Source organism: Empidonax traillii, unplaced genomic scaffold (genome assembly GCF_003031625.1).
Source record: "Empidonax traillii isolate 1590-97213 ecotype Southwest subspecies unplaced genomic scaffold, ASM303162v1 scaffold91:size2966241, whole genome shotgun sequence".
NCBI lineage: Eukaryota > Metazoa > Chordata > Aves > Passeriformes > Tyrannidae > Empidonax > Empidonax traillii.
Window position 1 is genome coordinate 1,582,229 of NW_020955284.1, and position 27,738 is coordinate 1,609,966.

The window sequence follows — 27,738 nt, forward strand, 5'->3', positions numbered from 1 at the left end:
CAAGCTCTCATATGCTGATAAAACCCATGTTTAGCAGCCTCACAAGGAGTGCTCGGAAACTGTCAGTTTGGAGATATTTCGCTGTCTTTGGCCAGGGACGGGGCAGCCTCCACGAGGGCTGTGCCGCTGGCATTTGCCAGGGCCCTTTCCTGGCAGATCCACTGTGTTTGCAGGAAAGCAGCGGTGGGAGGTCTGTTGTGGTGGGACCAGCGTGGTGGTGGGTTGATCCTCGGAGGTGGGTGACATTCTCAGAGACTGAGCAGCTCCTCCAGGGCTGTTGAGCTTTAACACAATGAAACAAGAGCCCTGGGTTTTTGCAGACATCGCTGCCTGCGAGTTTCACTTCCCTCCCTGGGAACCTTCAGGAGAAGGGAAACAGCGTGGCGAAACAAATGACTTCATTCCAGGCTGGTTCCAGTTAGCATCCCCATCCCTCCTCCCAGCCCTGCCCAGAGATGAAGACATTGTTCAACAGCTCATCACTCACCGGCAGGCTCCGCGCAGGCAGCCAACGCACATACTCCAAGCATCATCCCGCAGGCAGAAGACTTGACCCAAAGCTCCTTGACATCCATGGAAAGGCTCCAGTGGATTTCTATGGGTCTTGGATCTCAGCAAATGTTGGCAAACTCCGACGAGGCTAATGGGAATGTTGCTGGCAGCACAGACTGACGGGTCAAGCAAAGGGAGAAAATTAATTTATCAACCAAGAGGATTTGTCTTCCCTTGAAGTTTCCAAGGAGTTTCTTAACAGGATACTCGTTAACATACCTTTGAGGGAGGAGAGACGCCTCTCTACATGCCATTTAAATACCAACAGCTCTGGATTGGCAGTGGCCATATGGCAAATAGCTCAAGGGCGTGAAAACATCTCTCCCATTCCCTTTGCCCCTTTTCTGGTCCTCCCCAGCTCTGTGCAAGCTGTCTTGCTCCTGACCTCCACCCTTGACTGGAGCCGAAATCTTGGTGCTGGAGCCCAGCCACGCTCGCTCCAGCCCTGCTCAACTGCCTTTATGGAGTTGCTTTCATTCATTTTCTTCCCCCCCAAATACCACCCCCCCTCCAAAATCACCAGGCACAACTTGTCTGAACCTATGCCGAGCCTGATAAGCTTCTGGCAACTGCAAGAAAAAATTGCTTTAATAAAAATGAAAACCAATTTTTTTTTTGGGGGGGGGGAAGCAGGGAGGGAAGGGAAGCAAAAGCAGAAATAATGCGCAGGCGAGGGCCCATGTGATCACCTGGCAGGAAGACACATTTGCAAATCAAGGCATAAATCATGGAGCTGGGAGCAGCCGGACCGGTGTGGGGGCAGGCAGTGGAGCCCTTCACCTCCAGGTTTTATGTGCATGTTCATTTCTGCAAAGAGCACGGAGCGGGTGTAGCTTTTAACGGGTGACGCAGAGGAACGTGCTAAAATACTTCCCAAAAGGAATTGCACGCTGGACTGGGCTCCTGGAGAGGACTCGGCAGTGCGTGGCTGCAGCGGTTTTGCTGGGGTGGTTGTGCTTGGAGCCCTTTGGGAAGGATGCACAGAGGAAGGGGAGAGGGAGGGTTTGCGGGAGCCATCCACCCTTGTGTGCCAAACACACTTGTTCCATACCATCCCACACCAAAGCCAGGGAGGAGACGGGCAAGGGAACCCTGCAAAAACCACGTCTGGAAGGTTGTGAATTGGAAGCCGCCCTTGGCACAGTGGGGGAGAAGTTGGTCCAAATCCAGCAGGGTACCCCAAGGAGTTTTCACACTTGGATTTCCCAGAGGTCCTTGTAAATATATGTTGTCTTTATTTACGCTCAGGAGGAAGGGACATAAATCCTGGGCTGGCACAGCTTGAGCTGTGGCACTGCACAACTGCGGATGCCACACTCTGAGTGTCACACCAGGGAGGCATTGGAGAGCAGTGAGGGGGTTTTACAGCCTAAGTTGGTGGGCACCTACAATTTATTGCCTAAAAGTTGATCAGCCACCACTGAAAAATAAAGAATTAGATTTTCTGGGGTTATTATCTTAAAAAATTATTATATAATCGGAGACTGGTGAGAAACCAGTGATAGATTAGTGGCACTGGATGCTCCACAGCTGGTTTGACATTCACTTTTTCCACTTCAACTGGGCTCAGGCAAATCATCTCCTCATGACTTTTATTGTGGTGTGATCATTTTGCTGCTGGTTTTCCATCATGGGAAATAAGAGATGAAAACAGAAAAAAAACCAACTTTGGCATGTTCAGTTTTTAAGTTGGGTATTCAGGTGCTGCCATGCTGGAGATAACACACTAAGGAGAGCCAAGGAGAGCTATGAAGCATCTTTCTTTCCAAGGATCTGGGCCAGAAATGAGGTTCAAAATAAGTTTTCTTGTCTTTAAAAGTGAGATATTATTGATTAATTAATTACAGAGGAATAAACGACATAGTTGTGTGTTATGGGTAAACCACTTAAAGCCTAAGAGCTGTCAACCTTCCGCAGCTCTCGAGAGCAGGAGCCTTTCCAATGAAAAGCTTTGCTAATGAAGCAGTTGTGAAAAATATTTACTGCCAGAGTTTCTTCGATTGACATTTGTATCTTCTGTAATTTGCCAAACTGTGCAATTGGAGCCATTTTCATGGGACTATAATTTATGGGCAGGGTTTTTCCTTCACTTTGCAGTGTCTGTGTAAAAAAAAAAAAAAAAAAAAAAAGCATCTTCTACTCTGAAATTCACACTTAATTTTTTATTTCTTTTTGGCCAGGGGAGGAGGGAGGGACAAGGGAAAATGGGTATTGTAGGAGATAGAGCAGAGATGGAGCAGTAAGAGATAGGAAGGACTGTTAAGTGCAGAGTTTCTCAAGCTGTGGGTCATGACTGCTTCAAAGAGAGCCAAGACATGTCAGAGGACAGCAGGGTCATCCTTGATTTGGCCAAGTGGAAATCAGCTGAAAACAGACCTGGATCCCTTCTTCCCATAGGAAAAAAAAGATGAATTTTGAACAAAATCAGCATCCTGGTAGAGCTTGCATGGGAGCATGAGTTGCAAGAGGGGCTGCCTGGCTATCCTCTGTCCCTGGTCAGTGGGAGTTGGCTGTGATCACTACCTACGTGTTTTCATGTTAGTGAGGAAATGGTTAAAAAAACCCACCTAATTTCATTAATCTTCTCCTTGCAGAAGGAGGGGAAGGCAGAGCTGGGGGGGAGGAGAACCCCAGCAGTGCAGCCTGTTTGTGTTTCCCCAGCCTGGGCCGAGCTGCTGCTGACTGAGGGGTGGCATGAAGATGGATGAGGCAACAAGAGGAACAATTTTCGTAAAGCTTAAGAAATGTTCATTTCAACAGGCTGATTCACTGAGAGAGAGGGGAATAACTTCTGGCACAGCCCACACAGTCCTCAGCACAGAGCCAAGCACCCTGAGCTCTGCAAACCAGGCCATCCACAAAGCCAGACTGTTTTTTTAGGGTATAAAATATTTAAATCTTGGGCTATTGGGAAAATCTGAGCAACGGCAATAAGAACAGGTGACTTTAGGTGGGATCACAAAAACTTACAATGTGTTTCCTGACTAGACAAGTTGTGCCAAAGCCTGACATTGACAGCTACCTTCCCATCATCTTTTTGCACTTCATTGAGAACACCTGTCACCCACTTTTCTGATGTCTTTGTACTCTCCTGCACGTTTCCAGCACCTTGGAAGGCAAGAGCTGTACACCCAGAGCGTTTGCAGCCCAGATGGTGCAGGTTCAAGAAGGCAAAGGAAAACTGAGCCAGAGTGGAAAGGATTCATCTGCTTCTCCTTCCAGCCAAGAGAAAGCACTCACACTGGCTGCCCTTCTTCCACCTGATCTGGTATATTGTCTTTTAGTAAAGGAAATTTAAAGTAGGTTTTTCCATGAAGACTTCTGAGATCTGAGCATTTCCTCCAGGGTTAAAGCAGCTCCCTCTCACCTGCACCCTGTGCCACCCCACACAAATCCAGGGTGAGGTGGTGCAACCACAGTGCACAAAGGCAGGATGCCTTTCTTATTTTATTTAAGTGCTTGTAGCGCCATAAAACTGGTCTTGCTTAGCCTCTCCTTATCCCACTTTTATAGAGCCTTTCCACCCCTTCAAGGTGAGAGAAGCAAACAGCAACCTCCTTGCCCTTGTCCTGCTGGTGATGATGCTCCATCCGTCAGGTCCGGCAGCCAGCGCTGCCCGATGTGATGGGACCCTTCCCAGTTTGTGAGCTCCTAAATCCCGACTCAGGCGATGTCCCGGGGCTGTGTCCTATGCAGGCAGCTGCAGGCAACGGAGACGTTTCGAAGCCAGAGAGCAGCCTCTGGTGGAAGCTGCCTGCTATGCGTGTGCTGCCTTCCCGGTGTGTGCTCTGTGTGCTGCCCTGCCACAGCTCAGCAATGCTGGCAGGATGGGGCGGCTTATCCAGGGAATGTTTCCTTCTCTCATTGCAGCACCTGCCTGGCAACACTGACCTACTTCCCCTTTATATTCTGCCTCTGTTTCTGGGTGTCTGCTGCAGAGCAGTGTCCTGCTGAAAGGAGCCCAGTGATGCTGCTTGTTCTTGCTGCAGGAACTCTGAGCATCAGTTGGTGGGTTTGCTCTGATGGGGTTTGATGAAAAGCCCAAGAGGATCAGGCTCTGAAGTGCCCTGAGGCTGATATGTGATGAGTGACAGGACAAGGGGAAATGGCTTCAAACTGACAGAGGGCAGGGCTAGATTAGATATTAGGAAGAAAATCTTCGCTATGAGAGTGGTGAGGCACTGGCACAGGTTGCCCAGAGAAGCTGTTTGCTTGATCCCTCCTGTCTGTAAGTTACTGCTACTGATGCAGGGATGTTTTCGTCAGCACCCTAATGGGCTTTAACATCCCTGAGCATCCTCACCTGGGGGCTCCACTCACATCCATGGCCCAGGAACCCATTTTAGCTCAGCAGGAGGCTGTCAGCCCCTGTCCCAGTGATGCTGCAGGATGCTGGTCTCCAGCTCTGGCTGTGTCACCATGAAATCACATGGTGGCCTGGGCTCTTGAATGAACCTGCATGAGATCTCCAGCTCTGCCCTACTCTCTTCTCAGATACTGCAGCCCAGCCCACGGGGAGCATCTAAAGACACCTGCTGGGTGTCCTCTATGGTGGTCCCTTCAGTGGGAACAAATTATGTCCTTTCTTCCATGAAATAGGGGAATTTTTTCCATTCTATCTATCTGCTTCAGTGAAGGATAAACTGTGTCCACTATAAATGTTATTTTTGGTGACCAGCCTGCTTTTGGGTGGGGGTCAGTATGTGTTTCTTTCCTTATTTTTATTTTTTTCTTTCTTCTATGAAAAGGGCTTGAAATTGTTTTTTAATTTTTATTTAAGTTCCCAGTTGCAAAGAAACTGATGTCCTGTCCAGATCTTCTGGCTTTTCAGCCTGGAGGCAGAGCAATCTTTGATGTAATCACGGTTCCTGAGAGCAGTCTGTGTGATCACCAGCAGGCACCTGTGAGACAAGGTGGAGGTTATATGGAGATACTTCCCAGAAATGTCCATTCTTTCTTCTGCACCAACACAATGCTTCCAGACAGCTGCTCCTGCCTCGAGCCACCTCACTACCACAGGCAGCTGCTACCACTAATCCCATCTTTGGGTGTTTCCCCTCCCAGTGCCCTGTGGCATCAGAGGCAAGCGTGAGATGGTATTGGTGCCCCCACGGCTCATGCCACGTGTGCCACCATCACTGCTCAGAGGTCTGGCTGCTGCAGCTGATCACCCCAAGCTCCACACCTCCCTGTTACCCCACTGCCACGCCCACGATGTCACAGGGCTGGTCTGAGCAAGGACCTCTCTTCCCCGTGGTTGCCATTAATTCCACCACCACAAACATCTGCCTGAGGTACCAGACCACATCAAGCCATCGATCTCTAATTGTTGTATCCATCAGTAACACAAAAAGCCCAAAAGGAAAGGGAATGTTGAGGCCAAGAGCTCCCTCTGCCCATTGCACGTGGCTCATGAGAAGCCTTGGATGGAAAACAGCCCCCTTAGCCCTACACTGTGTCCCTCTTGCAGAGGAATGAGTCAGGAATTTCATGCACGTAGAGCAATCACCAAACAGTCCCTACAGGTCTGCCCGGGACCACGGCTTCCTGAGCAGCTGCTTGTTTACCTGCCACCCATTTCCATAGCATGGGCGTGCAGCTGCATTCCTGGGAGCCCCAGCTGCTTCCACCTGCCCGACCTGTCCATGCTCGGGGAGCAAAGCTCGAAGCCACCGTTCGGCAGCGGAGCTGCAGATGGGTGATGTGATTCCTTCAGGGAAACGCTGCCAAGGATGCTCAGAGCTCCCCTGGGATGACTGAGGAGCCAGATCAGCAGATGCAGTGTAAGGCAGCACGGTGGTATCATTGCTGGTGGATGGATGGGACTTTACATCAGCTGAGCATCTGAGCTGTTGGTTGGGCCCCGAGCTCTGGGGATGCACAGCGCAGAGTGACTCAGAGCAAGAGAAGCCCAGCCTCCAAATCCCCTTCCACAGGAGCTTTCCCTATCCACTGGTCCTGGAATATTACATGGAAACCACCCTCCCCAGCTTACGTGTCCTGTTAAGCAACAGGGACGCGTCCCTCCCGAGCCAGAGCCGCGCTCGGAGGTGGCTGTGCCAGCACAGCAGGGCCCTGCTCTCACCAGGCAGCTTTCAGCCGAGCAGGATGTGCTGTCTGGGTCCCAGATATGCAGGCAACAACTTTTTATTGCTTTTTATCAGTGCCATGCTGATGGGGAGTAAGTGCATCTCTCTCTTTCACAGCCCCTGCGTGCTGCTGCTGTCTGCAGCAATGCGGGGAAAGGCTGTCCCTGCCCAGCCTGGGCAGGGGAATCCGTGCCAGCATTTTCCCCAGGGGATGCTGAAGTAGCTGCACTTCAAAGGCTCAGGAAGTGTCCATTTTGCCTTCAGCTCCACCAGCCCACGGTTCTGGGTGGAAGCTGCTTGTGTCAGCAGCTGGAGCTGGGAGGCAACCCGGGCTAAGCCAGAGCTGCTGGCCAGGATCAGCACCCAAGTCACCCAGCCTTTTCTCACTGGTCCCAAAAGCATCCCCAGCCACTGCAAAGTGCCCCCAAAAGAGAGCCCAGGACCGCAGGCTTTCATCCTGCACTTGCAAATAACCATTTGTGTCAATTTGGGTGCATCCCTTCCCCTCTCCCAAGTGTTTGGACTGGGGGCTGTTGTGTGCCCTGGGCTGTGCCACTCTAGCTTAGTTGGACACTGGTGCTGTCACATTTTATTTCTCTTTTTCTCTTCCTTTCAGAAAGTGCCAAGTTATATAAAATGAAAAAAAAATCCCATCTTAATGGTGGATGAATTATTTAAAAGGGTCTGTTTGCTAATGTGATTGACTTCAACCAACAGCACAGGCTGAGCTGTAATTATGGGAAAACAATCAAATCTCTATCTGGGTTCACACCATACTGGTCTTGCCACTTTTTGTATTATAGCAGAACCTGTTGGGTGACTTTAGCTAAGCTGAGCCTCCTTTCTGCTGCTGGGGCAAAGAAACGCAAACCAGTAGAGCCAGTCAGACTGCAAGGAAAAATTATGGCTTATTGTCTGTGCAAGTTCACCCACACTGCTCACTCCTGTCTCCTGCGTCCCAGATGACCGTCTCCTGATCACGACCTAACTGAGCTCGAGGAGTCGAGGAAGAGACACAGACACACTCCTCCAATGTGAGTATTGTGCTTGCACTGACTTTTATCTGCCCCCTGGCATCCTGGACAGTGTTACGTAGTTGGGAAGGGAGCTGGCGTGAGCCACGCACGGAGAATTGCCCAAAATTCGCTCAGCGGAGCGCCGGGAGAGCTGTCACTTGGTGCTGGCAGATGGAGCCTGGTCCAGCTCCCACCTGATGGGCAGAGGCTGTTGTGTCACAGGTTTGCTTGATTTTCTGTCCCCTCTTGGAGGTTCGAGGAGGAAATTTGGATTTCTCTAGAAGTTAGCGAGTCCAGTGTTTGTGGCAAAGTGGCGGCTCTGCCTCTGAAGTGGTGTGGGGTCAGTGGGGAGCAGGGCTGAGCCCACCTGGGCTGTGCGGCTGCTGCCCAGCCGGGACCCCAGGGCTCTCCTCTCCTCTAACAAAAACTTCTCCTCTGGTGTTTTCCACTTGGGCGTGAGAGGTAATGAGATATCCCTGCAATACAAAATGCAGAGAAATGGCATCCAGCTCTGGCTCAGGTGCAGTGAAATAGCTGTGGGGGGTCGGAGCCATTTGTGGGCACCAAGGTTTATGTGAGTACCGGGGAATCCGGTGGCGTTTGCGTTTAGCGAGCAGGGACCATCAAAGCCTTCCCTGAGCAAACACCCAGGCTGTGTGACAGCCGTGGTGTGAGCAGAGCCGTGGCTGTGGCTGTGGCTGTGGGGGATGCCCTGTGGGAGCGTGTGGGCTGGCAGAGGTGCCCATCCTGGGCAGGCAGCACCACTCACCTGGGCGTTGGTGCTGGGCACTGAGGGGGCATCTCATCACACCTGATCCAAGCATCTCAGTCAGCACCAAACCATGCATGTGCTCAGCAGTAAATAACTTTCAATGGGGTTGTGGGTCTCCCTCCCTACCCCTTTTCACACCCTGAACTGGACACCTCTCTGTTGCCAAGGCTAAGAATAAATTTGCTCCTTTTTTCCCCTCAGTGGCAGTTTGGAGCTGGGTTGTGGTGGCCCTTTTTTCTCTGGGTGAGGTGGCCCTCTGTTCCCCACCTCCATCCCTGTTGGGTTCCTCATGGGACACCCTGACAGTGCCCTCCTGGGTTGTCCAGTTATGTTCCTTCAGGCAGTGCAAATATTCAGCAAGGCTGGAGCTCACTGGGGCTCCCAGCAGCCCCAGGCACAAGGTGTAATGCTACTGCCTGCTGTAGTCCCTTTTTCCTGCTTTCAGTCCTGGAGGAAGGAAGTGATGGTGGGATTGCTGCAGGGGAGAAGTTGTGTCCACATGTGCTGCCTCCTGGCACAGGGGTTTGTTGCTGTGGGTTGAACTGTCCCCACTGCCTGTTTGTTCCTTGTCCCTTCTGCTGGAAAAGTCTCACAATGGGGAATTTTCTGAGTGCTCTTACAGGGAAGATGATTACAGATCCTCCCACAGCTTCAGTGGAGGATACAGGTCACTGATGCACAGTATGGATGCAAAACACACCTGGGCAGCAAAGTGTCCCGAACACAAATGTGTCACCAGGCATTTGGGACAAACAGAATTGCTTCAGTCCATAAAAATGCCAAAGTGTGGCTGTCCCATCTGTTGGGTGACGCATTGTGGGGCTGAGCTGGTAAGAGAGGACCCATCCTTGATGCTGCAGCAGGACTAAACACCCGGGATGGTTTTGCAGGACTGACTCTTTCTAGCATGTTACCCCTTCATTAAACAGAGAAAATATGATTCAGTCAAAAACTTCATCACCAGGGGAAAGAGATCTGTTCTTTCCATTTACCTGGCCATTAGCTTGACTCAGGGTACCCATGCACTCCCTGACACAGCAGGAGTTGCCAGTTCATGGAAGAGTGGTTGCAGTGGAACTTCATGCCTCTTAACCCCTGCAAGGCCTGCTTTCCCACACAGGACTAGGAATGATGAACTCCCCATGTCAGGAGCAGTAAGAGCTCCAAGGCAGGCTGCTGTGGAGGTCTTCTGCCATGGAGGAGAAGACAGTGAGACCAAGATGCTCTCCAGGCACCATGTACAGCATAAGGAGGTCACAAGCAAACTGTGGGGCGATACTATCCTCTATCAGAGATTCCCAGGATGTTTTCCTCCCACTTTCCCCAGCCAAGGGCTCTGGGGCTGGGGGAGGCAGTGGGAGTGTGTTGGCTGGGCTGGTGGAGGCAGTGACCACGCGCCTCCGCTCCCAACGGGGCCTTGAGCTATTCCCTGAGCCTCACCACTTCTCAATTAAAACACCCGAAACACGCGATAATGCTTCGTTACCCACTTCCCAGAGCATTTTGAGGTGTTAATTAAGTAGTGTTTATAGAAGCTGTGGTTACCCTGAGATGAACAGGAAGATAAATGGCTACTTTTAATAATTTTCTGAATCCTTGTGCGGGCACACAAACCTGCCAATGGGTCTGTCCAAAGCCCACCATGCTTTGTGGAGCATCATGGCATGACTGGTGGGTCCAAATGTCATTCATCCTCAAGCAGGGAGAAGAACAAACATTTAGTGTTAAACCTCAGCAAAGCAGCAGAAGCTGAGGAGTGGGAGGACAAAACCTCCCTCCCAGCTGGGTACCGTGGAAGGAGAGCCCCCTAAACTGCTCACTTGGCTATGTAAAAGCCAAAATCCATTTCCTGGGTGTAGTCAGGTATTGCAGAGGACCAGCAGCTCCTGCTTTAGTGATCCTACAAGGCCAGGGCAACAAAGACTGTGTTGAGAGGAGGGATGTCCCAATTCTCAGGGAAAACAGGGGGTCTCAAGCAGAAATGAGATAATGAGAGAAAACCCCCATTGCTTTGGTGGTTGCCACAGCAGTTAGAAAAGCAGGAGCTGCCTCCATAGGGCTGGGGTGGTGGGGTAGAAATTAAACTGCTGGGTGTGTGATCACCGGGGCTGTGCTGTATTATGGCAACAGAGACTTTATGGGGTATAAGTAAATCCGTGTGCAGGTTGGGACTTGAGGCTGGAGCTTTATCTTGGAGGATTTGCTCCTGTTTTGCTCTCCCTGCGAAGGGACACGTCTGTGCACACGTGAGCAGGGGCAGCATCTCCCTGGTGCTGCTGGTCCTGTTTAACTTGTTCAGGGGGCTGTGACCAGCACCAGTCCCCAGCAAACCCGAAGGGCCATTGAACAGATCACAGCCCTGCTGGAGCTCCACACCACCCGGGTGGGACCCCCAGCAGAAGCCACCCTGGGGCGGGGTGTCAGCAGCAAGAGCTCACTGCAAACCGGCCCCTGGGCTGGCAGAGCAGCACGGAGCAGCTGCCCTGCTTCTGGGGAGGATTTTCAGGTTGTGTGAGGCGCAGGAAGGCACCAAATCCTCCTCCCTGGAGAAGCAAGAGCCAAGGCTGCTCCTCCTGTCTCACCTGTCGGGGGGTAATTTTGCAATCTGCCAGCCCCTATCCAGCACCCACAGCAAGCCCAGTGCGGTGGAGAGCTGCACTGGGCTCCATTTTAGGACAGCATGTGCCATGTTAAGTCATGCGAATAAATAAATACCCAGCAAGAAAAAGAAACCCTCAATACACAAAAAAAGAGCCCTCTCCAAACTGCCAAGCTCACAGTACATCAGCAAAGAGCATTAGCTCCACACTGGCCTGCGTTATACTCCTGGTACTGCAGATTTTCCATGAGTGATCAGGCAGTTTTTCTGAGTATAAATTTGTTTTATGATTCTAAAATTAGACCAGGAACACAGTAGGGTAGCCAAGGAAAGAAAGTTTGGCTGGTCAAAGCAGCTCTGCCCGGCAATCACCCAATGAGAAGTGTATTACATCAATCCAGACTGGAGCTGAGCAACTTCAGCACTGCTGATGGGGAAATATCTGGTGGCAAATCCATTAAGCTTCACTGATCCCCACAGTGTCAGAATGTCACAGTTCTGCCTTTTTTTTTTTTTTTTTTATGCTTAAGCTCATTTACCTAATGAACTGCTTTATCCTTCTGAAAGGAGACAGTGCTGAGGGTGGGGATGTGCTGTGGCTTACTGTGAGCGTGGCAGGCAGTGCTGGAATGGTACTGAGAGTCCAGGAACACCCCGGGCACCAGGGAATGGGGGACAGCTATGCTGTCAGAGCCAGCTGTCTGAGTCCATCCCTTCCCAAGCCCACTCAGACAGGACAGAAAATAACGTCTCTGCTGCTTTTCCTTTCCCCAGCCAGGAGCATCCCGCCCCAAGGAGTGATGCCATAAGTACACAGACATTGCCTGGGGCCATCCCAGCCCTGCGCATGAGAGCTGATGTTCCTGGGGGACCCTGTGCATCAACCTGGGCCCCTTGTCCTGCCCTGAGCTCACCATCGAGACATGAGGAGAGCAGGTGAGCAAAGCCACAGCAGTCAACAGTTGCCTTGCCCCAGGACTTGGGTTTTCCAAACCCTCCAGATTTAGGGGTTGGATGAGGAGTTTGCCTTTGGTCCCTGACACTGGGGCTCTGTTTGCAGAGGGTATCTGTCACTTTGAAATACATCCAGCCCCGCCAGAACACCAAAGGGCCACTCCCGGCCCCTCCGCGGGGCCACATCCGGCACCGCTGGGTGTATATCACAGTGACAGCTCTGGAAAGGGCTCGGGGCTGTAAATGAAATCCCTGTCTCAGGGAGTGAGCTCCACACCGAGGGACTCTGTGGTCTGGCCTTCATCAATAAATCTCCTTCAATAAATCCTCTGGAGCGGGACAGAAGAGTGGGGGGGCTGCAGCTTCGCGCCTCGACCAGTCCACACTGGGTGAGAAGGGAGCAAACTGAACCCCTCAGAGAGCCTGAGCTGCCTGTGGGGTTGCTCTGCTGCAGCGAAAGGCTGAGTACTGGGTACAGATACGTGGGAAGCAGTGCTCATGCAGGATCTCTGTCACAGTGTGTGTGCACAGAGCAGAGACCCAAAGTCCTCTCCAGGTTTGCCACAGAGAGGCCATCCTGTCTGCAGGCAGGGTTGGGTGCTGGCACATCAAAAGCACCAAAAAAGGTAACAGCATTTCCCTGCTGACTGGATCCGCAGCAGGTCACAGGTCCCTGCTCACCTGAGGGCTCTGGGGAAAAGAAATTCAGGAGTAAAACCCCAACCCTGGTGGCACCGCAGCCATGCATGGAAGGCAAAGCTGCTCCCCACACCCCAGCCCCGAATCCTGATCTGCCGGGCTCTGCCCGCAGCGCTGAGTCACAGCAGCAGGGATCCGGATCTGGCACAGAGCACCTGGGCTGCCCCCGCGCCCTCCACCTCCCACCACATCCCAGCCCAGCCCCACCTGCCTCAACCACGGGCTGGCACCAGTCCCAGCCAGGGTGTCACCTTGCCAGGATGTCCCAGCTGGAGCCCTGTGTCCTGAAATGCTGGGTTCAGCCCTTGGAGACACCAGCCTTGGGGAATGGGCAGTGCTGAGGTGGGCAGGGGCTGATCCAGCCCAGCAAGCAGTGTAGGGAGCTCCTGCAGCACCCATGGCTCTGTTCCCGGTTGCAATCCCTTCCCAGATTACAGCAACAGGGAAGGCAATGGCAATTAGTACCTGAGTACTTCAGAGCCTTCCCAGCCAGCACTTGGGGTGTCAATCCCACGACAGCTGTGGTGGGTCTCACAACCTCCCTGCAGCCCTGGGGAGTTGCTGTGCCCAGGGCGGAGCCAAATTTAGGACTCAGTAATCCCAGGAATTGCTTCCCATGAATGTCAGGGATGTGGGTTTTTTTCTATTTTACAATAGAGCCAGGTGTTATTTCTCCTGACTGGTTATCCAGCTGTGGCTCTTGGGGCTGAGTAGCAGGGATCAGTTCCCAATCCCATTTCACAGTGGCCCACCTCAAGCTGTGTGAGCCGTCTCAAGCCACACCGTGCCTTGGGTAGCTTTTATTTGCTGGGATAGATCACCCAGCCCTGGGAAAGGGTGGGTTATTCCCAGGGAGCGATGAATATTTTTAATATATTTTTGCCAGAGAGTGAGATCTCTCTCTGTTTGAACCAGAGTTGCTCAGAAGCCAAACGAAGTGACTCTGGGACGGTTCATGTTCAGGCAGCTGTTCTGCTGATCCGAGCGTGCCGAGAGCACGCGAGCCGAGCTCGCTGCCTGTGCTTGCTGGCGCGTGCCTCATTTCTTTTGAAAATCAGATGCTTTAGGGGAAACTTTCTTCTTCCAGCTCTGCGTGCCCACATCTTGCATATGCAGGCAATCTGGCACACCTCTGCTCCACATGCAGATAAAGGCACGGGCGGGCTGCAGGCAGCGAGCAGGGCTGGGAGAGGGCTGGAACCCCATGGAAAAATTCCCATGCAGCCCATGGGGCTGTAAAACCCAGCTCTCAGCCCACTCTTCACTTTCCAACAACAGAGGGGAGGTTTTCTCCCATCTCCTCATGGCTGAAGGCTCAGTGTCCAGGTGCTTTGTTGGGATTGGGATTACTGGCCACGACTCACTAACCCAGCGTGACTTTTAGGGGAGAAGCTCCTGTGTGGCGATGTTGAAGTCCTTTCTGTGGAAGTCTATCTTTTCCCAGAGTGGTTTTGGTGGTTCTGGAGGACCCCACAGGTGCTGTGCCCACCCCAGCTTCCTTCAGAGCTTGGCTTTCCTGTTTTTCTGTAACTTGGTGAAAAACTCTGGTGTCTCTGAAGGGTTCCAAGAGGCTGCAGCGAGCAAGGCCATGCAGAAAGCCTGGCTATGACAGTGAGGTGGCTGAGGGGTATGTGTTTGCCTCTGTAGAAACTGTGTGTGGTGCCAGAGGGAGGAGTGATGCATGGACCCATCTCCTGCTGGGTCCACTGGGGTCAAGCACCAATGTTGCTGTTAATTTTCCCACCATCAGTCCCCAAGTGCTCCTGACACAAGTCGTGCACTCCCCTCTTTATCCTAAAGAAAACGTCCTACTCCACCTCATCCTAGAGAAATGCAATTTAAACAGCTCAGCAGGTAGAGGAAAAGCCTGATTTTCCAGCTGGGCTTTCAGTTCTCCCAGTTTCCAAGACATTCTCTTTGCTGTGCTCAGAGCTGTGGCAGGGTGGACAAAAATGCATCCCATGGTTTAGCAAATTATTTCCTTTCCCCGCTTTGGGCTTTGTCGTGTTTCTAACACTTTCCAGAATGCCACAGGCACAAGGCTCATCTCTTTTATTGGACTTTTTCTTTCTATTGTAGGTTGAAACCTGAATAATTTGAAGCAAAGGGACATCCTCGCGCAGGACGCAGAGCAGCGTGTGGCTCAGCTCTGAACATGACCACAGACAGTTTTGCAGAGTTCCTGAACAAGCTCAAGGAAATCCATGAGAAAGAGGTCCAAGGTAAGGAGACAAGAGATGTCTGACCAAAAACTGGCCAGGGTCCATTTCTGTGTAATGCCACCTTGATCTGTTTGGTTTCAAACGAGAACAAGGTTTACTGAGAAAATCAGTAACTTTTTGGATGATGAGGAGGAGCAGGAGAGAGCACCCAAGGCTCCTGGAGAGTGAGCCATGGAGGTGCTCAGTCCCTCCAGGAATCCCACTTGCTCCAAGCGTTAGCCATGGGGGATTTGGCTCCTCTCCTGCTCCTGCTGCCGTGGTCTGTGCTAAAGGTGAATTGGGAGGTTTGCAGAGGTGACACACACACCTGCTGGGCATCTGCTCCAAGCAACAAGGATTGGAGTACATTTGGATACTGAAGGATCAAAGGGAAAGCAGAAAGATGCAATAATCTATAAGACAGAAGCAGCAGGAGATGAAGCTCTGTTAACGAAAACATTAGAGTCAGGTTGGATAGTTTATTCCTCTAGGGAATAAATTATTCCTCAGGTCATACATTATTAAAATAAAACCCATTAGGTTAAGCAACCAAATGCCAAATACAATTGTTTTCCTATTAGAATAATTCCCAGTATCAATATTATGAACAAAACATCAGCACTTTTGGAGGATTCTGGCTTATGAATTCATTCTTCACTTGTGTAATTTCAAGCCGTGTGAGAGTTAGAGGAAGCTGTTGAGCAATTTAAACCACATGTTTACATCTACTTTGCATAAAATATATTTGACAGGATGTAACGTCTGCAGATCCATCAACCAAAGCCATTCTCGTTCAGCTGTAAATATTCTCCAAGATGCTTTCCTACCCTGAGAGCTGTAAAATACTGCCCACCTGGGAAATGTATGCTGTAGCAAGAAATAAGTAGAAACTAAACTAAACCAGACTTCTGGGGGGGGGTGGGAGGTAAATGCAGATGCATTAAATACTCGAAATACAAAATGTGCTCGCATTCTGTACAGCTTTCCCAGCTGTAGTAAACTATGGTGGTGCTTCACACACGCACTGCGTTGTTCCTTCTCGGAAACACGGTTTGTAAATCGATGAGATTTCTGCAAAGCCACACACCTTCCTGAAGTTCCATCACAGCAGTTTGTTTCTGAGTGCCAGGGGATTGGCAACAAACACCCACCTCTCTGCCTCTGTTCCCCATTCCAGGTCTGCACAGCAAGCTGACGGAGCTGACGACGGAGAAGTGCCGGTGAGCGACGCCGAGTCCACCCCACCCACACCGCGGTGGGACAGGGGGTGGAGGGGTGGTTACGCTGCCTGATTTTCAGACCTCCCCAGTTCTCCTCCAAAACTGATGGATTTAGAGAGCGCTGCTTGCCTTTCTGTCTCTGCCAAATTCAAACCTTTTTGGGAGTTTTTGCCATACAAGTCCCCAGCACAGGGGGACACACAGGGCTTGGTGTGATCCCAATCTACCTCCAGTTCACCTTCCCACTGGCAAGTGATGCTCGTGCCAGCCCGTGATTACTCTCTTGGAAAGCAATAAACTGCAAGGAAGCAAGCTGCTAATTCCAAGGGAGGTGTCACAGGGCAGCATCTGGGCTCTAACACATTTTTTCCCCTCCTGCCCCACAAGTAAAAGGGTGCTGTGGATGAAGGCACAGATTTTTGGGAAAAATCTAATAACCCCCTTTTTTTGTGTGTTCTGTTTTTTCAATTAGTGATGCTCAGAGAATTGAAGAGCTGTTTGCTAAAAATCACCAATTAAGGGAACAACAAAAGGTCCTTAAAGAAAATGTAAAGGTGTTAGAAAACAGGTAGGATTTGTTTCTCAATAGAGTGCTTGCTTAGTGGCAGCAACTGCACAGTCCTAGGGGGAGACTTTGGAATTTGCTGTCTTCCCAGGAGTGGGGTGCAGCACAGGAACCTCTTTATAGCTCATACTCAGCTGCTGGGAGAGCTGGAGGAGCCTGAGCACATGCAGAGGAGCTTTCCTAAGCTCATGATGGTGGGACTATATCTCGGGAGGGTGGGGAGAATGGTCAGTGATAACCTCTCTCACCAATTTGGGGTGATAGGCTGGGTGTTCACACTTCTCCCTGGGGAGGGCAGGAGCTCATTTCCCCCACGGGAACCATGTGGTAACAAGCTGCTGGCCGTGGGTTTTCCTTCCTGCAGGCTGCGAGCAGGTCTCTGTGACAGATGCATGGTCACCCAGGAGCTGGCCAAAAAGAAGCAGAATGAGTACGAGACCTCCCATTTCCAGAGCCTGCAGCACATCTTCGTCCTCTGTAGGTACCACTGCCCTCTGTAGGCTCGGCTTTGGCTGGCTGAGCCTTTGCTCAGTTCAAGCCTCTCCCGGATATTTGCACAGGGCTTGGGGATGGGGAGAAGGGAGGGAGCAGGGCTGTGGATATCAGCCCACACCCCTCAAGCAGAGGTAACCCCTCACACGAAGCAGCAGAGCTGATGAAACCCGAGTCAGAAAGTTGCTCCCTTTTATCCTTTAGTCCCTCCACATTTTCAGAGAGAGGAGGAAGGAAGGAAATTCGGAATCCCTCCAAAACCTGCTGCCAATCCCCCCTCCTCCTCCTCCCTCGGGGACCCCGGCAAGCTGTGGGGAGCATCAGCTCTCTCCTTGCACACCTGAACCCTCAGCACAACCTCTGTCCCTGCAGCTAATGAGACAAATCGCCTGAGGGAGGAGAACAAAACTCTCAAGGAAGAACTGAAGAAGCTCCGGAGCCTGGAGTAAGTGCTTTCCTGGGTTTCATTCATAATGAGGGGTGTTAGTAAGGACAGGGGCGTCCCCACAGCTGAGCAGGGCTATGTCCAGACTGCAGCATCTTCGGGGGTATTTTAGCATCTAGTTACTGTGGATTCCTGTATATGTTAGACATTGAAACATTCCTAATAGTCTCAAAACCCTTATTGACCTTTGCTCACTCCCCTGTTAACCTGCATCCAAGGATTCCACCTCCATGGTGACAGAGCAAAGCCACCACATCCCCATGCTGAATCCACCCCTACAGCAGGCTGAAAACCCAGCCAGGGACATACAGGTTCCCACAGGGCTTTTGCAATAGTCACAGCTGGGTCCCGGCTTACCCAACGTCGTGGCTTCCTGTGACATTACCCACGGCCAAGTGGGGCAATCAGACCTTGAGCTGTCGTGCTGGCTCTGCCCCGTGCTCCAGACTGCAGCTGAGCTAGTGATAAGCTTCAGTGGAAGGAGGTGAGTCTGAGGATCCAGTATATCCACACACACGCTTACATAAATACGTAAGTGTGAACACTGGGCTCAGAGCTCCCAGTACAGTGGCTCCGAAACCTTCCTTTTCCTACCCCTTCCCATTAATTCATGTCCTTTTCCTTTCAACAGGGACAGGGCAAAGAACCCAGGAGTCACCTCCAGAGAAAGCACCTCCACACCAAGCTCCCCATTGCCTTTACTGTCCCCAGTGAGCAGAAGTGTTGGCACCGAGAAAGCAGCTCACAGGGAAGCAGAAGAAGCCCACCATGGTGTGGCAGACCTTGAGCTGGGAGAAGGTGGGTGTTGCTGGCTCCTGCCACCCTTGGGGGACCTGGGAATGGGAAGAGTGACTGAGTCACGGTGCAAAACTGCTCTGGGAAAGGGTCTGCAGAGCAGAGGCCAAGCTGTTGGCACCTCAGATGGACATTGCCATGGGCAGAACAGGTGCTGGGGGAGAAATGCACATCAAAGGAGAAACATACTGCTCTGCATGAGAGAAAAGGAGTGTTTGGCTGCCCTCACTGTAACACAAGTGATGTGCAAGTGTGGATCCACCACCTCTTTCATGCAGAGACCCTGTTGTTGCCTTGCCCAACCAGACATGTAATGGAGGGCACGTTCAATCAGATGCTGGCTTGAGCCAAAAGGAAATTTTGACTCAAAGTCTTCAGTAAGAGGTGGTTGGTACCAGCCAAGTGGGTCCCTGGGAGGCTGTGAGACTCCAGCACACTGCAGAGCAGGGCTGCAGCAGCTCTGGGCGACTGTTTGTGTCTCTTTTGCAGAAAAGCCTGCAGCACAGAGAAGTTCTCCAAGCAGCAGGACTTCCCCAGGCACTGTTCTCCAAGAAGTCAGCCTCGCAGAAATGGTGAGTTGTCAGAGGTGGTTTGATGACCTCAGGCCTTTTTCCCACCGCTGTGGTCATCATGGATCAAGACAAGCAGATTGGGATAGGGAAAGAGCAGGAGGCACTCAGAGGGTGAAACAATTAACCAGACTTGGGCAGTGCCAAGGAGGGCACCTACAAAATGCCAGGTGCATCCTCTCTGCAGAAATTGCCACTTGGTGCAAGCAAAGCACGTGAAGTTTGGCACAGGCTCCTGTCCCTGCTGTGAAGGTGCACATCCCTGTTTGCTCCTGAGTTTTAAATTCATGAATGAAGGGGCTGGAGAGACTGTGCTGAGCCACGTTTCAGTGTGGCTCATCCTGAGCCATAGTCAGCTCTCCCTTACCTGGGTGAGCAAGGAGCTGGAGCACAGTGAACATTGGAAAAGCCTGGAGAACGTATAAACTGTGGGAGTTGTGGGTACCAAGAACAAACACACCACAGCAGCCCTGCCCAAGAGCAGGCACAGATGTCTCTCCATGTGCAGCATAATGAATATTGGTATTTTCAGAGGACCCAGTGTTCAGTGGTTGTCATTTTGTGCACTGATGCAAACACAAACACAGAGAGTGGTGCCAGCTGAGGGTTGCTGAGTGATATGGTGACATTGGGCGCTGGGAGATGAGACTGCAGGACCTGGAGCCCTGTTCCTGGTCGTGGGAAATCAAGCCCACATGCGCACCCACATAAGTGCTTCTGTTTTGGCACAGCTTTTGCTTTCCTGACCTCCACAAAAAACTTGAAAGAGCAGGTGAAAAGGGGTTTTGGTAAGGCTGCAGGCAGGCTGTGGGGATAATTAATAGGGATCACAGGAAGGGCTGGTGACATCTCCAGGTGGGCAGGGGAAAGTCAAGTCAGAACGTGTGGTGAGCCTTTCATGACAGCTGATGGAGATGATGATGTCCTGGCCTCACAACCAGGCATTCCACTAGAAATACACCCACCAAAGCTGTCTGTGCCAGGAGCTTACATGAGTAAAGGTCAGGGAATTTGCAGGGTCTTATCTTGGTTAAGCCACTGAATCATGACTTGACTTGAGCAGAGACACAAGACCTCCTGCTGTACAAATCAGCACAGTCAAAAAATAGAGAGTGCAGTAGATCATACCAGAAAGCATGAGGGGGAAATTTCCTAGTAAAAATTAATAAAAATCTGGTCAAGCTGTTGACCAGAATCATCAAACAGAGCACTCAGGAGCTGCCTATCTTGTTCTCACTGGTGAAGGGATGCATCCCAGCTCAGCTGGGCTCCCCGTAGCAGAATGGCTCACCTGGACTTTCTCCTCTCTGCCACAGGCATCCCAGAGGATTTCCAACCAGCTGCATGGAACCATTGCCCTGGTGAGACCCGGTTCCAGGCCCTGTCTCCTGGAAAAAAGTCCTTCAGGAACAGCAGTGTCCCCACCAGCAAGGAAGACTCCTCTCCCTCCGGAGCGTGAGCACAGCCCCAGCCTTGAGGCGTGAGTACCAGTTCCTGGGTCCATGGCCCATGGCACTGTCCCACTGGGCAGACAGGGATGAGAGGGCCTTTGTCTGTCCACCTTCCTATCCAAACTTCTCCCACAGCCCTGGGGAGGGAGGAATCTTCCAGTTTATACCAGTAAAAAATGACTGGAATCCAGCCCAACAAGATCAGCCTCTTATGGGTCTCAGACAGACCCATAAAGTGAAGCAGGTGCCCTCACCTCCAACCAGGTGAAGGACTTGTCCCACAGCAGGCAGGAATCCCTGATCCTCCTTATCTATTCTAATGGGCTTTACTGCAGGGCTCAGCACTTCTCAGGCTTATCCTCCCCATGGATTTCAGGAGCACAGAGGGCTGAGCAAGGCTAGTGAGTTCATCTGTAGCAAGTTTTCCAGAGTGGGAGTAGTTCTGCTGAGCATTCCTGGGAAAAGTTTGCACTCATGGAAGACAAATAAGCAGTGATAGCAGGGACTGGGTTTGCAGGGCAGGTTCCTGCACTGTACCAACCTTCTTACCATGGCTGTAAAAGGCTCCCACTGAGTGAGATTAGGGCAGGATGGGCTGTTCCTCTGTCCTGCAGGTCTTCAGGCCCACCAAGGCACTAAGAAAGCCCAGGGGGGGTGGGTAGGATGCTGCTGGCTGTTGATTTGAAAAGTGACTCCTCAGCAGCAGTGCCGATGTGAGCGGTCACTGTATCCTCACCCTCACTCAACCCACTACCTCGACCTGCTGTGGCCCAGGGACAGGGAATTGCTGCTGGATAGGGATGGTTTCCTGAAGTGTGTGCAGTGAGGACACCTGCTGCCTGACCCCCCCAGCCACCAGGACAGCACCCAAAGGCAAGCACGATGCATGGACCAAGAGCTGCAAGAGGACACAGAAAGAGCAGGACAGACCACATACATACCCTGTAGGGCTGGGAAACCAGAGGAAAACCCTCTCCTTAATGTGATTTTTTTTTTCACTGCTTTTTTTTCTTTTTTAGTTATTTAACAGCAAGCAAACTGGACTCACCCAAGGCTGCTCCATCCTACGAAACCTTAAAACTGACCACCCGGCGAGAGCAGCTCTGCCTCCTCCACAAGCACCTTTCGCTGCACCAGCTGGGGCTGGCGAGTCACTGCACCTCGGCTGAGCGGGATGGCAGCAGCTTCTCCAGCCATTTGCTCAGGACCAAGGACGCTGAGGGCAGGACACGGTCACGAGACGGCTGGGAAGATCACGCAGCCTTGCTGAAGCTCCCTGCCACCATGGTGTACGTGAGGGATCAGCACCTGGAAGAAAAACTGCACCTCCTCAAGCACCGGGAGCGGCTGCAGCACCTCCTCATGCAGCAGTGCCAGCCAGGCCAGCGGGCAGAGGGAGACACCAAGCTCAAACCCGAGGAGCGGCCCCTCTCCCCGTGGCTGAGCATCGCGGCGGGATGCAAGGAGGAAAGGTCCTTCCTGGAGGATGCCGCGGATGGGAAGGAAGAGAAGGAGCTTTGGCTGAGCCGAGAACGCCCCGAGCTCCGAGTAAAGGTGAAGGAGGCAAGGGATGATGATGCAGACACGCCACTGGACCTGTCAGACTCCGGCCGTGGCAGGGAAACAGACTGGCACCACCGCCGGGAGCTGCGGGGGTGCGGCAGCCCCGGGGAGAGCCCCGCTGAGCTGACAGCCCACGGCCCTAGTGGGAGACACAGGGCACAGCGGGACGACCTGCGCTTCCCCTACCACTGGCCCAGTGCCACCCGGGCACTGCCTGGTGCTGCCAAGAAGGAAGAGGAGGAGGAAGAAGATGCACCTGTGGTGAGTACAGGTCGCGTTGGGCACCAGCTCTGGCCCCTTCCCCTCCCCAGGGTGTCCAGCCCTACTGCTGGCACCATTGTGACCACTGTTAGGAGGATGGCTTTGACATGTGTGAAGCCAATTTGCACGTGGCAGAGCCACAGCTGCTCAGCCTGGGCTCTCATTCCCCATCTCCCCCCCAGTGCCCGTGGGGTTTCCATCCGAGCCCAAGGATAGGCAGTGCCTGTGTCCCCTCCTGCAGGCTGGTCCAGAAGCCGTGCTGGGTTCCCTGCAGCACACCACAGCACACAGAAATGCCTCTGTGATGCTCATCCCCATGGGTATAAGGCTAGGGTCAGTCCTTTCCTCCTGCCTGGCAGCAGCAGTGTTTGTGCTCCCTGCATTCCTGCATCCCTGTATCCCTGCATCCCTGCATCCCTGCATCCCTGTATCCCTGTATCCCTGCATCCCCGTATCCCTGTATCCCTGTATCCCACAGCTCACGCTCTCATGGGCACATCTGACAAACAACTCCACACCGAGCAACCCAGAGGCCCTCCCTGAGTCCGGGGTGAGAAGGGATGTGAGTGCACAGAAGGGAGAAGCAGGTAAGAAGCCCCAGGCAAATGTGACATTTGAGAAGGCAAGAGCAAAAGGTGCATTTTGGCAAAGGCACCTCCCACCCTGGAGCTCTGCACTGGGCTCTGCACGCACCTGCAAACGCACTGACAGGAGCGAACCTTCCATCGACCCAGGTGCTCCTGGCTCCCAACAATTTTGGGCCATCTTGGGAAATTCAGGTTTCACATTTCTGTCCTTGAGAACTCAATTTTCCACCCTAGAGATGCCTAAAACTCAGGCTTAGTATTAATAGGGAGAAAGTAACTTCAGCTGTTCTGGAGGAAAGCCGCCCAGTGTCCCTGCCCAGCAGGGTCAGGAGTCACCCATGAAGAGCACCCTTCACTCCATGCCTGGTGGCGTGGAATTCCCAGGAGCTAAAGAGGTCAGTGTAGCTCCAGCCTATTGGCAAAACCCACTCCAGAGCGAGCAGCAATAAGATAACATTGCTGCTCCAGCATTACCCACTCCTCTCAGGGAAGCAGAAGCTCAGAAGTCCCCAGCAGAGACGGGGAAAATGAAAGGTTTGCAGGGCTAACACTGGAAAACCATCCGTGTTTGTTCCCTTGCTCCAGTGCGTGCCCTGGGTTGAGCATGGAGATTGGGATGCTGGTACCTGCAGCAGGTAGATCAGGATGCTCTCCTTCTTCTTCCCTGCTCCATTCCCCCATAAGAGCCCTTTCAAGGCTTTCTTCTGCCTGACCACCAGGGGACACGGGTGCCAGGTTTGTCCAGGTGGGTGGGAGGCAGCAGCCATGGGGCTCGGAGCAGGAAGCACGTCTACTGAGAGCTGCTCAGTACCAGCCTTACTGGCTTGGCCGGAAAGTTGAGCTCGCCTGGATTAGTTGGTCTGGGCGTGTCGGAGTGGTTTGGGAACACTCTCCGGAGCAGGATTTTTCACGGTGAAGGAAAAAAAAAAAAAAAAAAGGGAGTCCTCTGTGATTTACATGCTAAGGAGATATCATCATGGCAGAAGAATTTCAGCTGATTACATTCTGGGTGTGGGAATACAGGACTTTCTTCAGTTCTCACCTTAAGCTTGACGCAAAGCCCAGGAAACGAGACACAAACTTCTGCACTTTCTAGTGAACCTTAACCTGCAGAAGGACAAGGTGAGGATGGAATCAGGCTACAGGGACTCCAGGAGTGCCTGGAAGCAGCCTTGTCTGCTCTCCCACCTGGGCAGGGCGGCTGCCCTGCTGAGCCCCACCCCAGCCAGACCTGATGTCATGACCAGAAGTATCGAGCTTCTGGAATGTCCCTGCCCCTCAGAAGAGGGCACAGCCCTGTCCCCAGCCCTTTCTGCCCTCCATGGCCAGCCCAGGTGTGCTGCTCTGGGTGCAGACAGGGCAATGCCACCAACAGCAAGGTTTGGCCCCCAGCTCGTGCAGATTCACTCTGTACAGAGGTCAGGTGTGTGCAGGTTTGTGTCTGGGGTTCTGTGGCCCTGGGGTCTATGTGCAGCAAAATCCTTTGCTGGGCAGGGAAGTGTCTCCTCTGCCTTTCCTTCCTCTGCTCCTCAGCACACATTTCCTGCCAAGAGCCAACACCAGCAGCAAATGTGTGAGAAACTTCCCCCCACCTGGGGCTAAAAGGGGAAGGTGCAGTCTGGGGTTTAAATACCCCTCAGCTTCCCACCTGAATGTAGGGGCAGCAACACTTGCAACCTTGGTGTAGCAAAGTCCTATGGATACAGCTTTACTGGGAGCTGGTTTCCCAACAGAGTCCTGTTGGATCATCTATAACTATTCATTCCAAGCCACTAAGCTCGCAGTGCCTCTGCTTTGCAACACAGTTTATTGCTAAACCTGTTTTCTGCCTCAGTGGCTCTGTATCTGCTCGTGAGCTTGTCAAGCCTCCTGCCAGCCAAAGAAAGCCCTTCTTTTTGTGTTTCCTTAGATGACAATGACGCTGAGTCTGGGAAGCAGGAATCCGATGAGCCAGACACAACGGACAGCGAGGTTTGTTTGTTCTCCTCAGCCATCAGCTTAGGCTGCCGGGTCCAAGAGGCATAAGACAGGTTGTCCCTGCCTGAGCTCCCTCCAGCAGGTGATGGCTCTTCCTGCACCAGGTGCCAAACCTCATTCCCACCCTGTTACACAATGTGTTGCTGAGGGATAGAAGTATCACTCTTTCCAGCTAGACAAGAGTGTTTATGAACAATAGCTTTTGTCATCGCTCCATAGCAAGGATCACAAAGGTCCCTGGCAATGCCATTAGCTCCCTGGGAAATCCAGGGTAGTTTGTAGACTGACTGTTCTCGTTGGTATAGGGGGCTGCCCCGTATGAAGACGATATCCTACAAGAAGCCGAGGCTGATGGGAAATACCTTTGCACTAAAGACAAAGCTCATGTGCAGCAGAAGAAGAGAAAAAGAGGACAGGATCCTTGGATGAAAGGTAGGGAGGAGGAGGTCCTCGGGGTATCAGCTCAGGGTCACAATTTCTGCTGCTTCCCAAGAGGCTCCTGTGAGGAAAGCGTGAGGGAACCGAGGGCAGAGGGGAGGAGGGTTCTTCTGCTGAGCACACGCCATTGTGTGCTGTGTTTTGGCAACGCTTGTCTCCAGCTGGAGGAGCTCCCTGCTAATGGTTAGCCAGGACAGCCTGGGCAGGGTGACCAGGAGAGCACTCCTGAGCACCTAAGCTAACAGAGCTGTGTTTGCTTAGCAGGTCAGAGAGGCAGTGACTGGGGAAGGCCAAATTCCCAGGGGTGAGTTATTCACATTCAGAGGAAGGTTTCTGCCCATTCTGTTGATCTCCCAGTGTGGCTGGGGAGGTTTCCCTGCTGACAGAGGAATGTGTTGTACACGTGTTTCCTACAGGTGAATAAGCAGAAAACTGCTCCTGATAAGGGTAAGGATAAGACAGTGTATCTGTCAGGCCTTAAAAAGTGCTCTGTCAGACAAACCCTGCTGCTCACCCCCTCTGTACCAGCCATAAAGACAGAGAAGTGTTGACCCAATTATAAATGTAGAGGGTTGCTGCTGGAACATGAAAGCAGCTTGTTTGACAGCCCAGCCTTCAGAGGGGTCTGCTTATTCAGGAGACACCACTACAGCTGGGTGACAAGAGGATTTGCTCTACAAAATCAGCTACCCAGAGCAATGGGGAGGAAGATGCCCTGCACACCCCAAGACAGACACATCCAATCCTCTGGAACAGGATGGAGATGTCCTGGGTGAGGACTGAATGCAGCTGTGGTAGGAATGGGGTGATTGGAGAGGCATAACACCTCTCTCAGCACATGATGTGGGCCATGTACCACACTGGAAGGGGGAAAAATACAAGGGATACATCCTGCTGGTCCAGGTACCCTCTCAGGTATGCTCCTGCATCAGGTCAGACCTCTGCCTATTTGTGCTTTACACGTTGTTTCTGTGTCCAGGATGACAACAGCCTCCTCTGGATAACCCACACATCTCACTTGTGAGGTGTTTCTCTTCATCTTTCCTCTGCTGAGCTCTGCTTCCTCCTGCACTCTTCCTATTTTGGGATGAGGCCATGCTGACTCCGTACATGTAAATCCATTGCTCTGTGGTTGACTCCTGCTGTCATCTTGCTGTTTACAGGAGCTAAGAAGTCAATGAGAGGAAGAAAGAAAATCAAAGTGGAGCAATGCTCAGTGGGGATCACAAAGGAACTGGAAAATTGCTCTGCTTCCCACAATGCTACCTCTGAGGAGAGTTAACAGCAGGGCAGGATGAAGCAGCACAGAGGGCTTGGAGGCCTCAGCATCCCACCCACTCTGGGAGTGAATCCTTCTGTCGTGCTGGGCCTGGCAGTGGGGAATTCATAGGGACCCATTAACGGGTAGAGCATTCAGAAACTCCTCACTCAGTGCCCCAAAAGAGGCTGGGCAAGGAAGAGCCATGCAGGTGATCCCTGGAGCAGCCAGGTCACTGCTGGTGGAGCAGCCAGGTCACTGCTGGTGGAGTAGCTGATTCAGTGACCCCAGCCCTGCACTGGAGCAGACCCTCAGACTGCTGCTAGGAGGAGCAGACATCTCTTTGCAGCCCTCACCCTGGATCAGAACCATGTTCTTCCCTGGGATTTTGTGCTTGGAGAACAGACTACCCAGACCCCGTTCCTCATGTAGGATGGCCTGATGGCTGGTCAAAGGGTGGTGACCAAGCCAAACACTGTGGGGTCCCATTTGCAAACCTGCTTTAATTAAATCCCTACCCAGGTTTCATACACATGTGGATCTTTTTTGACCTGAAAAAAGTCCATGGTTTCCTTTTCCAGTTAAGTGAAGAGCAAGCACATGAGTGGACAGGTGGGATGTGTCCCTGGAGAGGACAGGGAGAAATGCATGGGAAGAGCTTGAGTGTTCCCTCTCCCAAAGGGTGTCCTGAATGCCTGGAAAGGGTCAGTGTGTGAGACCAAGCTGTGGCTCACAGCAGAGCACCAGCTCAGCAATTCACACTATCGCTGGGAGCTGTTTTTCACGTGGATAAATTGTTTTTAATAATATTTTTTACTGCAGGAATGAGATGGGAAGGACTGCAGCAAAGCATCCCTGCAGCCACAAAATTGCTCCAGGAGCCAGGCTGGGGTGTTGCTGGAGCACAGGTGGAGAACAGGGCGACAAAAACAGGAGACCAGAGAGGGAGTGTCAGAGCCAGTACCTTCCCTTGCTGGTGCCCCATCATTTCCTTCCCCCGCGGTTATTGCTATTTAAACGCGCGTCTGTTTGCCCGTTCGCAAGAACGAAGGAGAAGCGCAGCCAGCCAAGAGCAGCATCTTTATTCTGCAGCGCCTTCCCGCCTCCCCAGCCGCAAAATCCCAGTTTAAGAGGGGGAGAAGGGGCAGGAGGGGCCGTCCCGCACCCAGCCGGGCGGGAGAAGCGGGGGAGCGGTGCGGGAGCGGTGCGGGAGCGGCGGGCGGGCAGTGCCGCCT

General features: G+C 52.3%; 1 protein-coding gene across 1 annotated transcript; it reads left to right on the forward strand.

The window, feature by feature from the left end:
- The first annotated feature begins 14,836 nt into the window (after window positions 1–14,836).
- RBBP8NL (RBBP8 N-terminal like) lies at window positions 14,837–26,738 on the forward strand. The gene is made up of 13 exons (XM_027881654.1): window positions 14,837–14,903; window positions 16,060–16,102; window positions 16,575–16,670; window positions 17,032–17,144; window positions 17,532–17,604; window positions 18,236–18,402; window positions 18,889–18,971; window positions 20,285–20,448; window positions 21,439–22,243; window positions 22,722–22,830; window positions 24,740–24,801; window positions 25,113–25,239; window positions 26,409–26,738. The coding sequence occupies exons 1-13, from the start codon at window positions 14,837–14,839 to the stop codon at window positions 26,525–26,527; spliced, it is 2,028 nt and encodes a 675-aa protein (XP_027737455.1). The 3' UTR covers window positions 26,528–26,738.
- The last annotated feature ends 1,000 nt before the right edge of the window (window positions 26,739–27,738 follow it).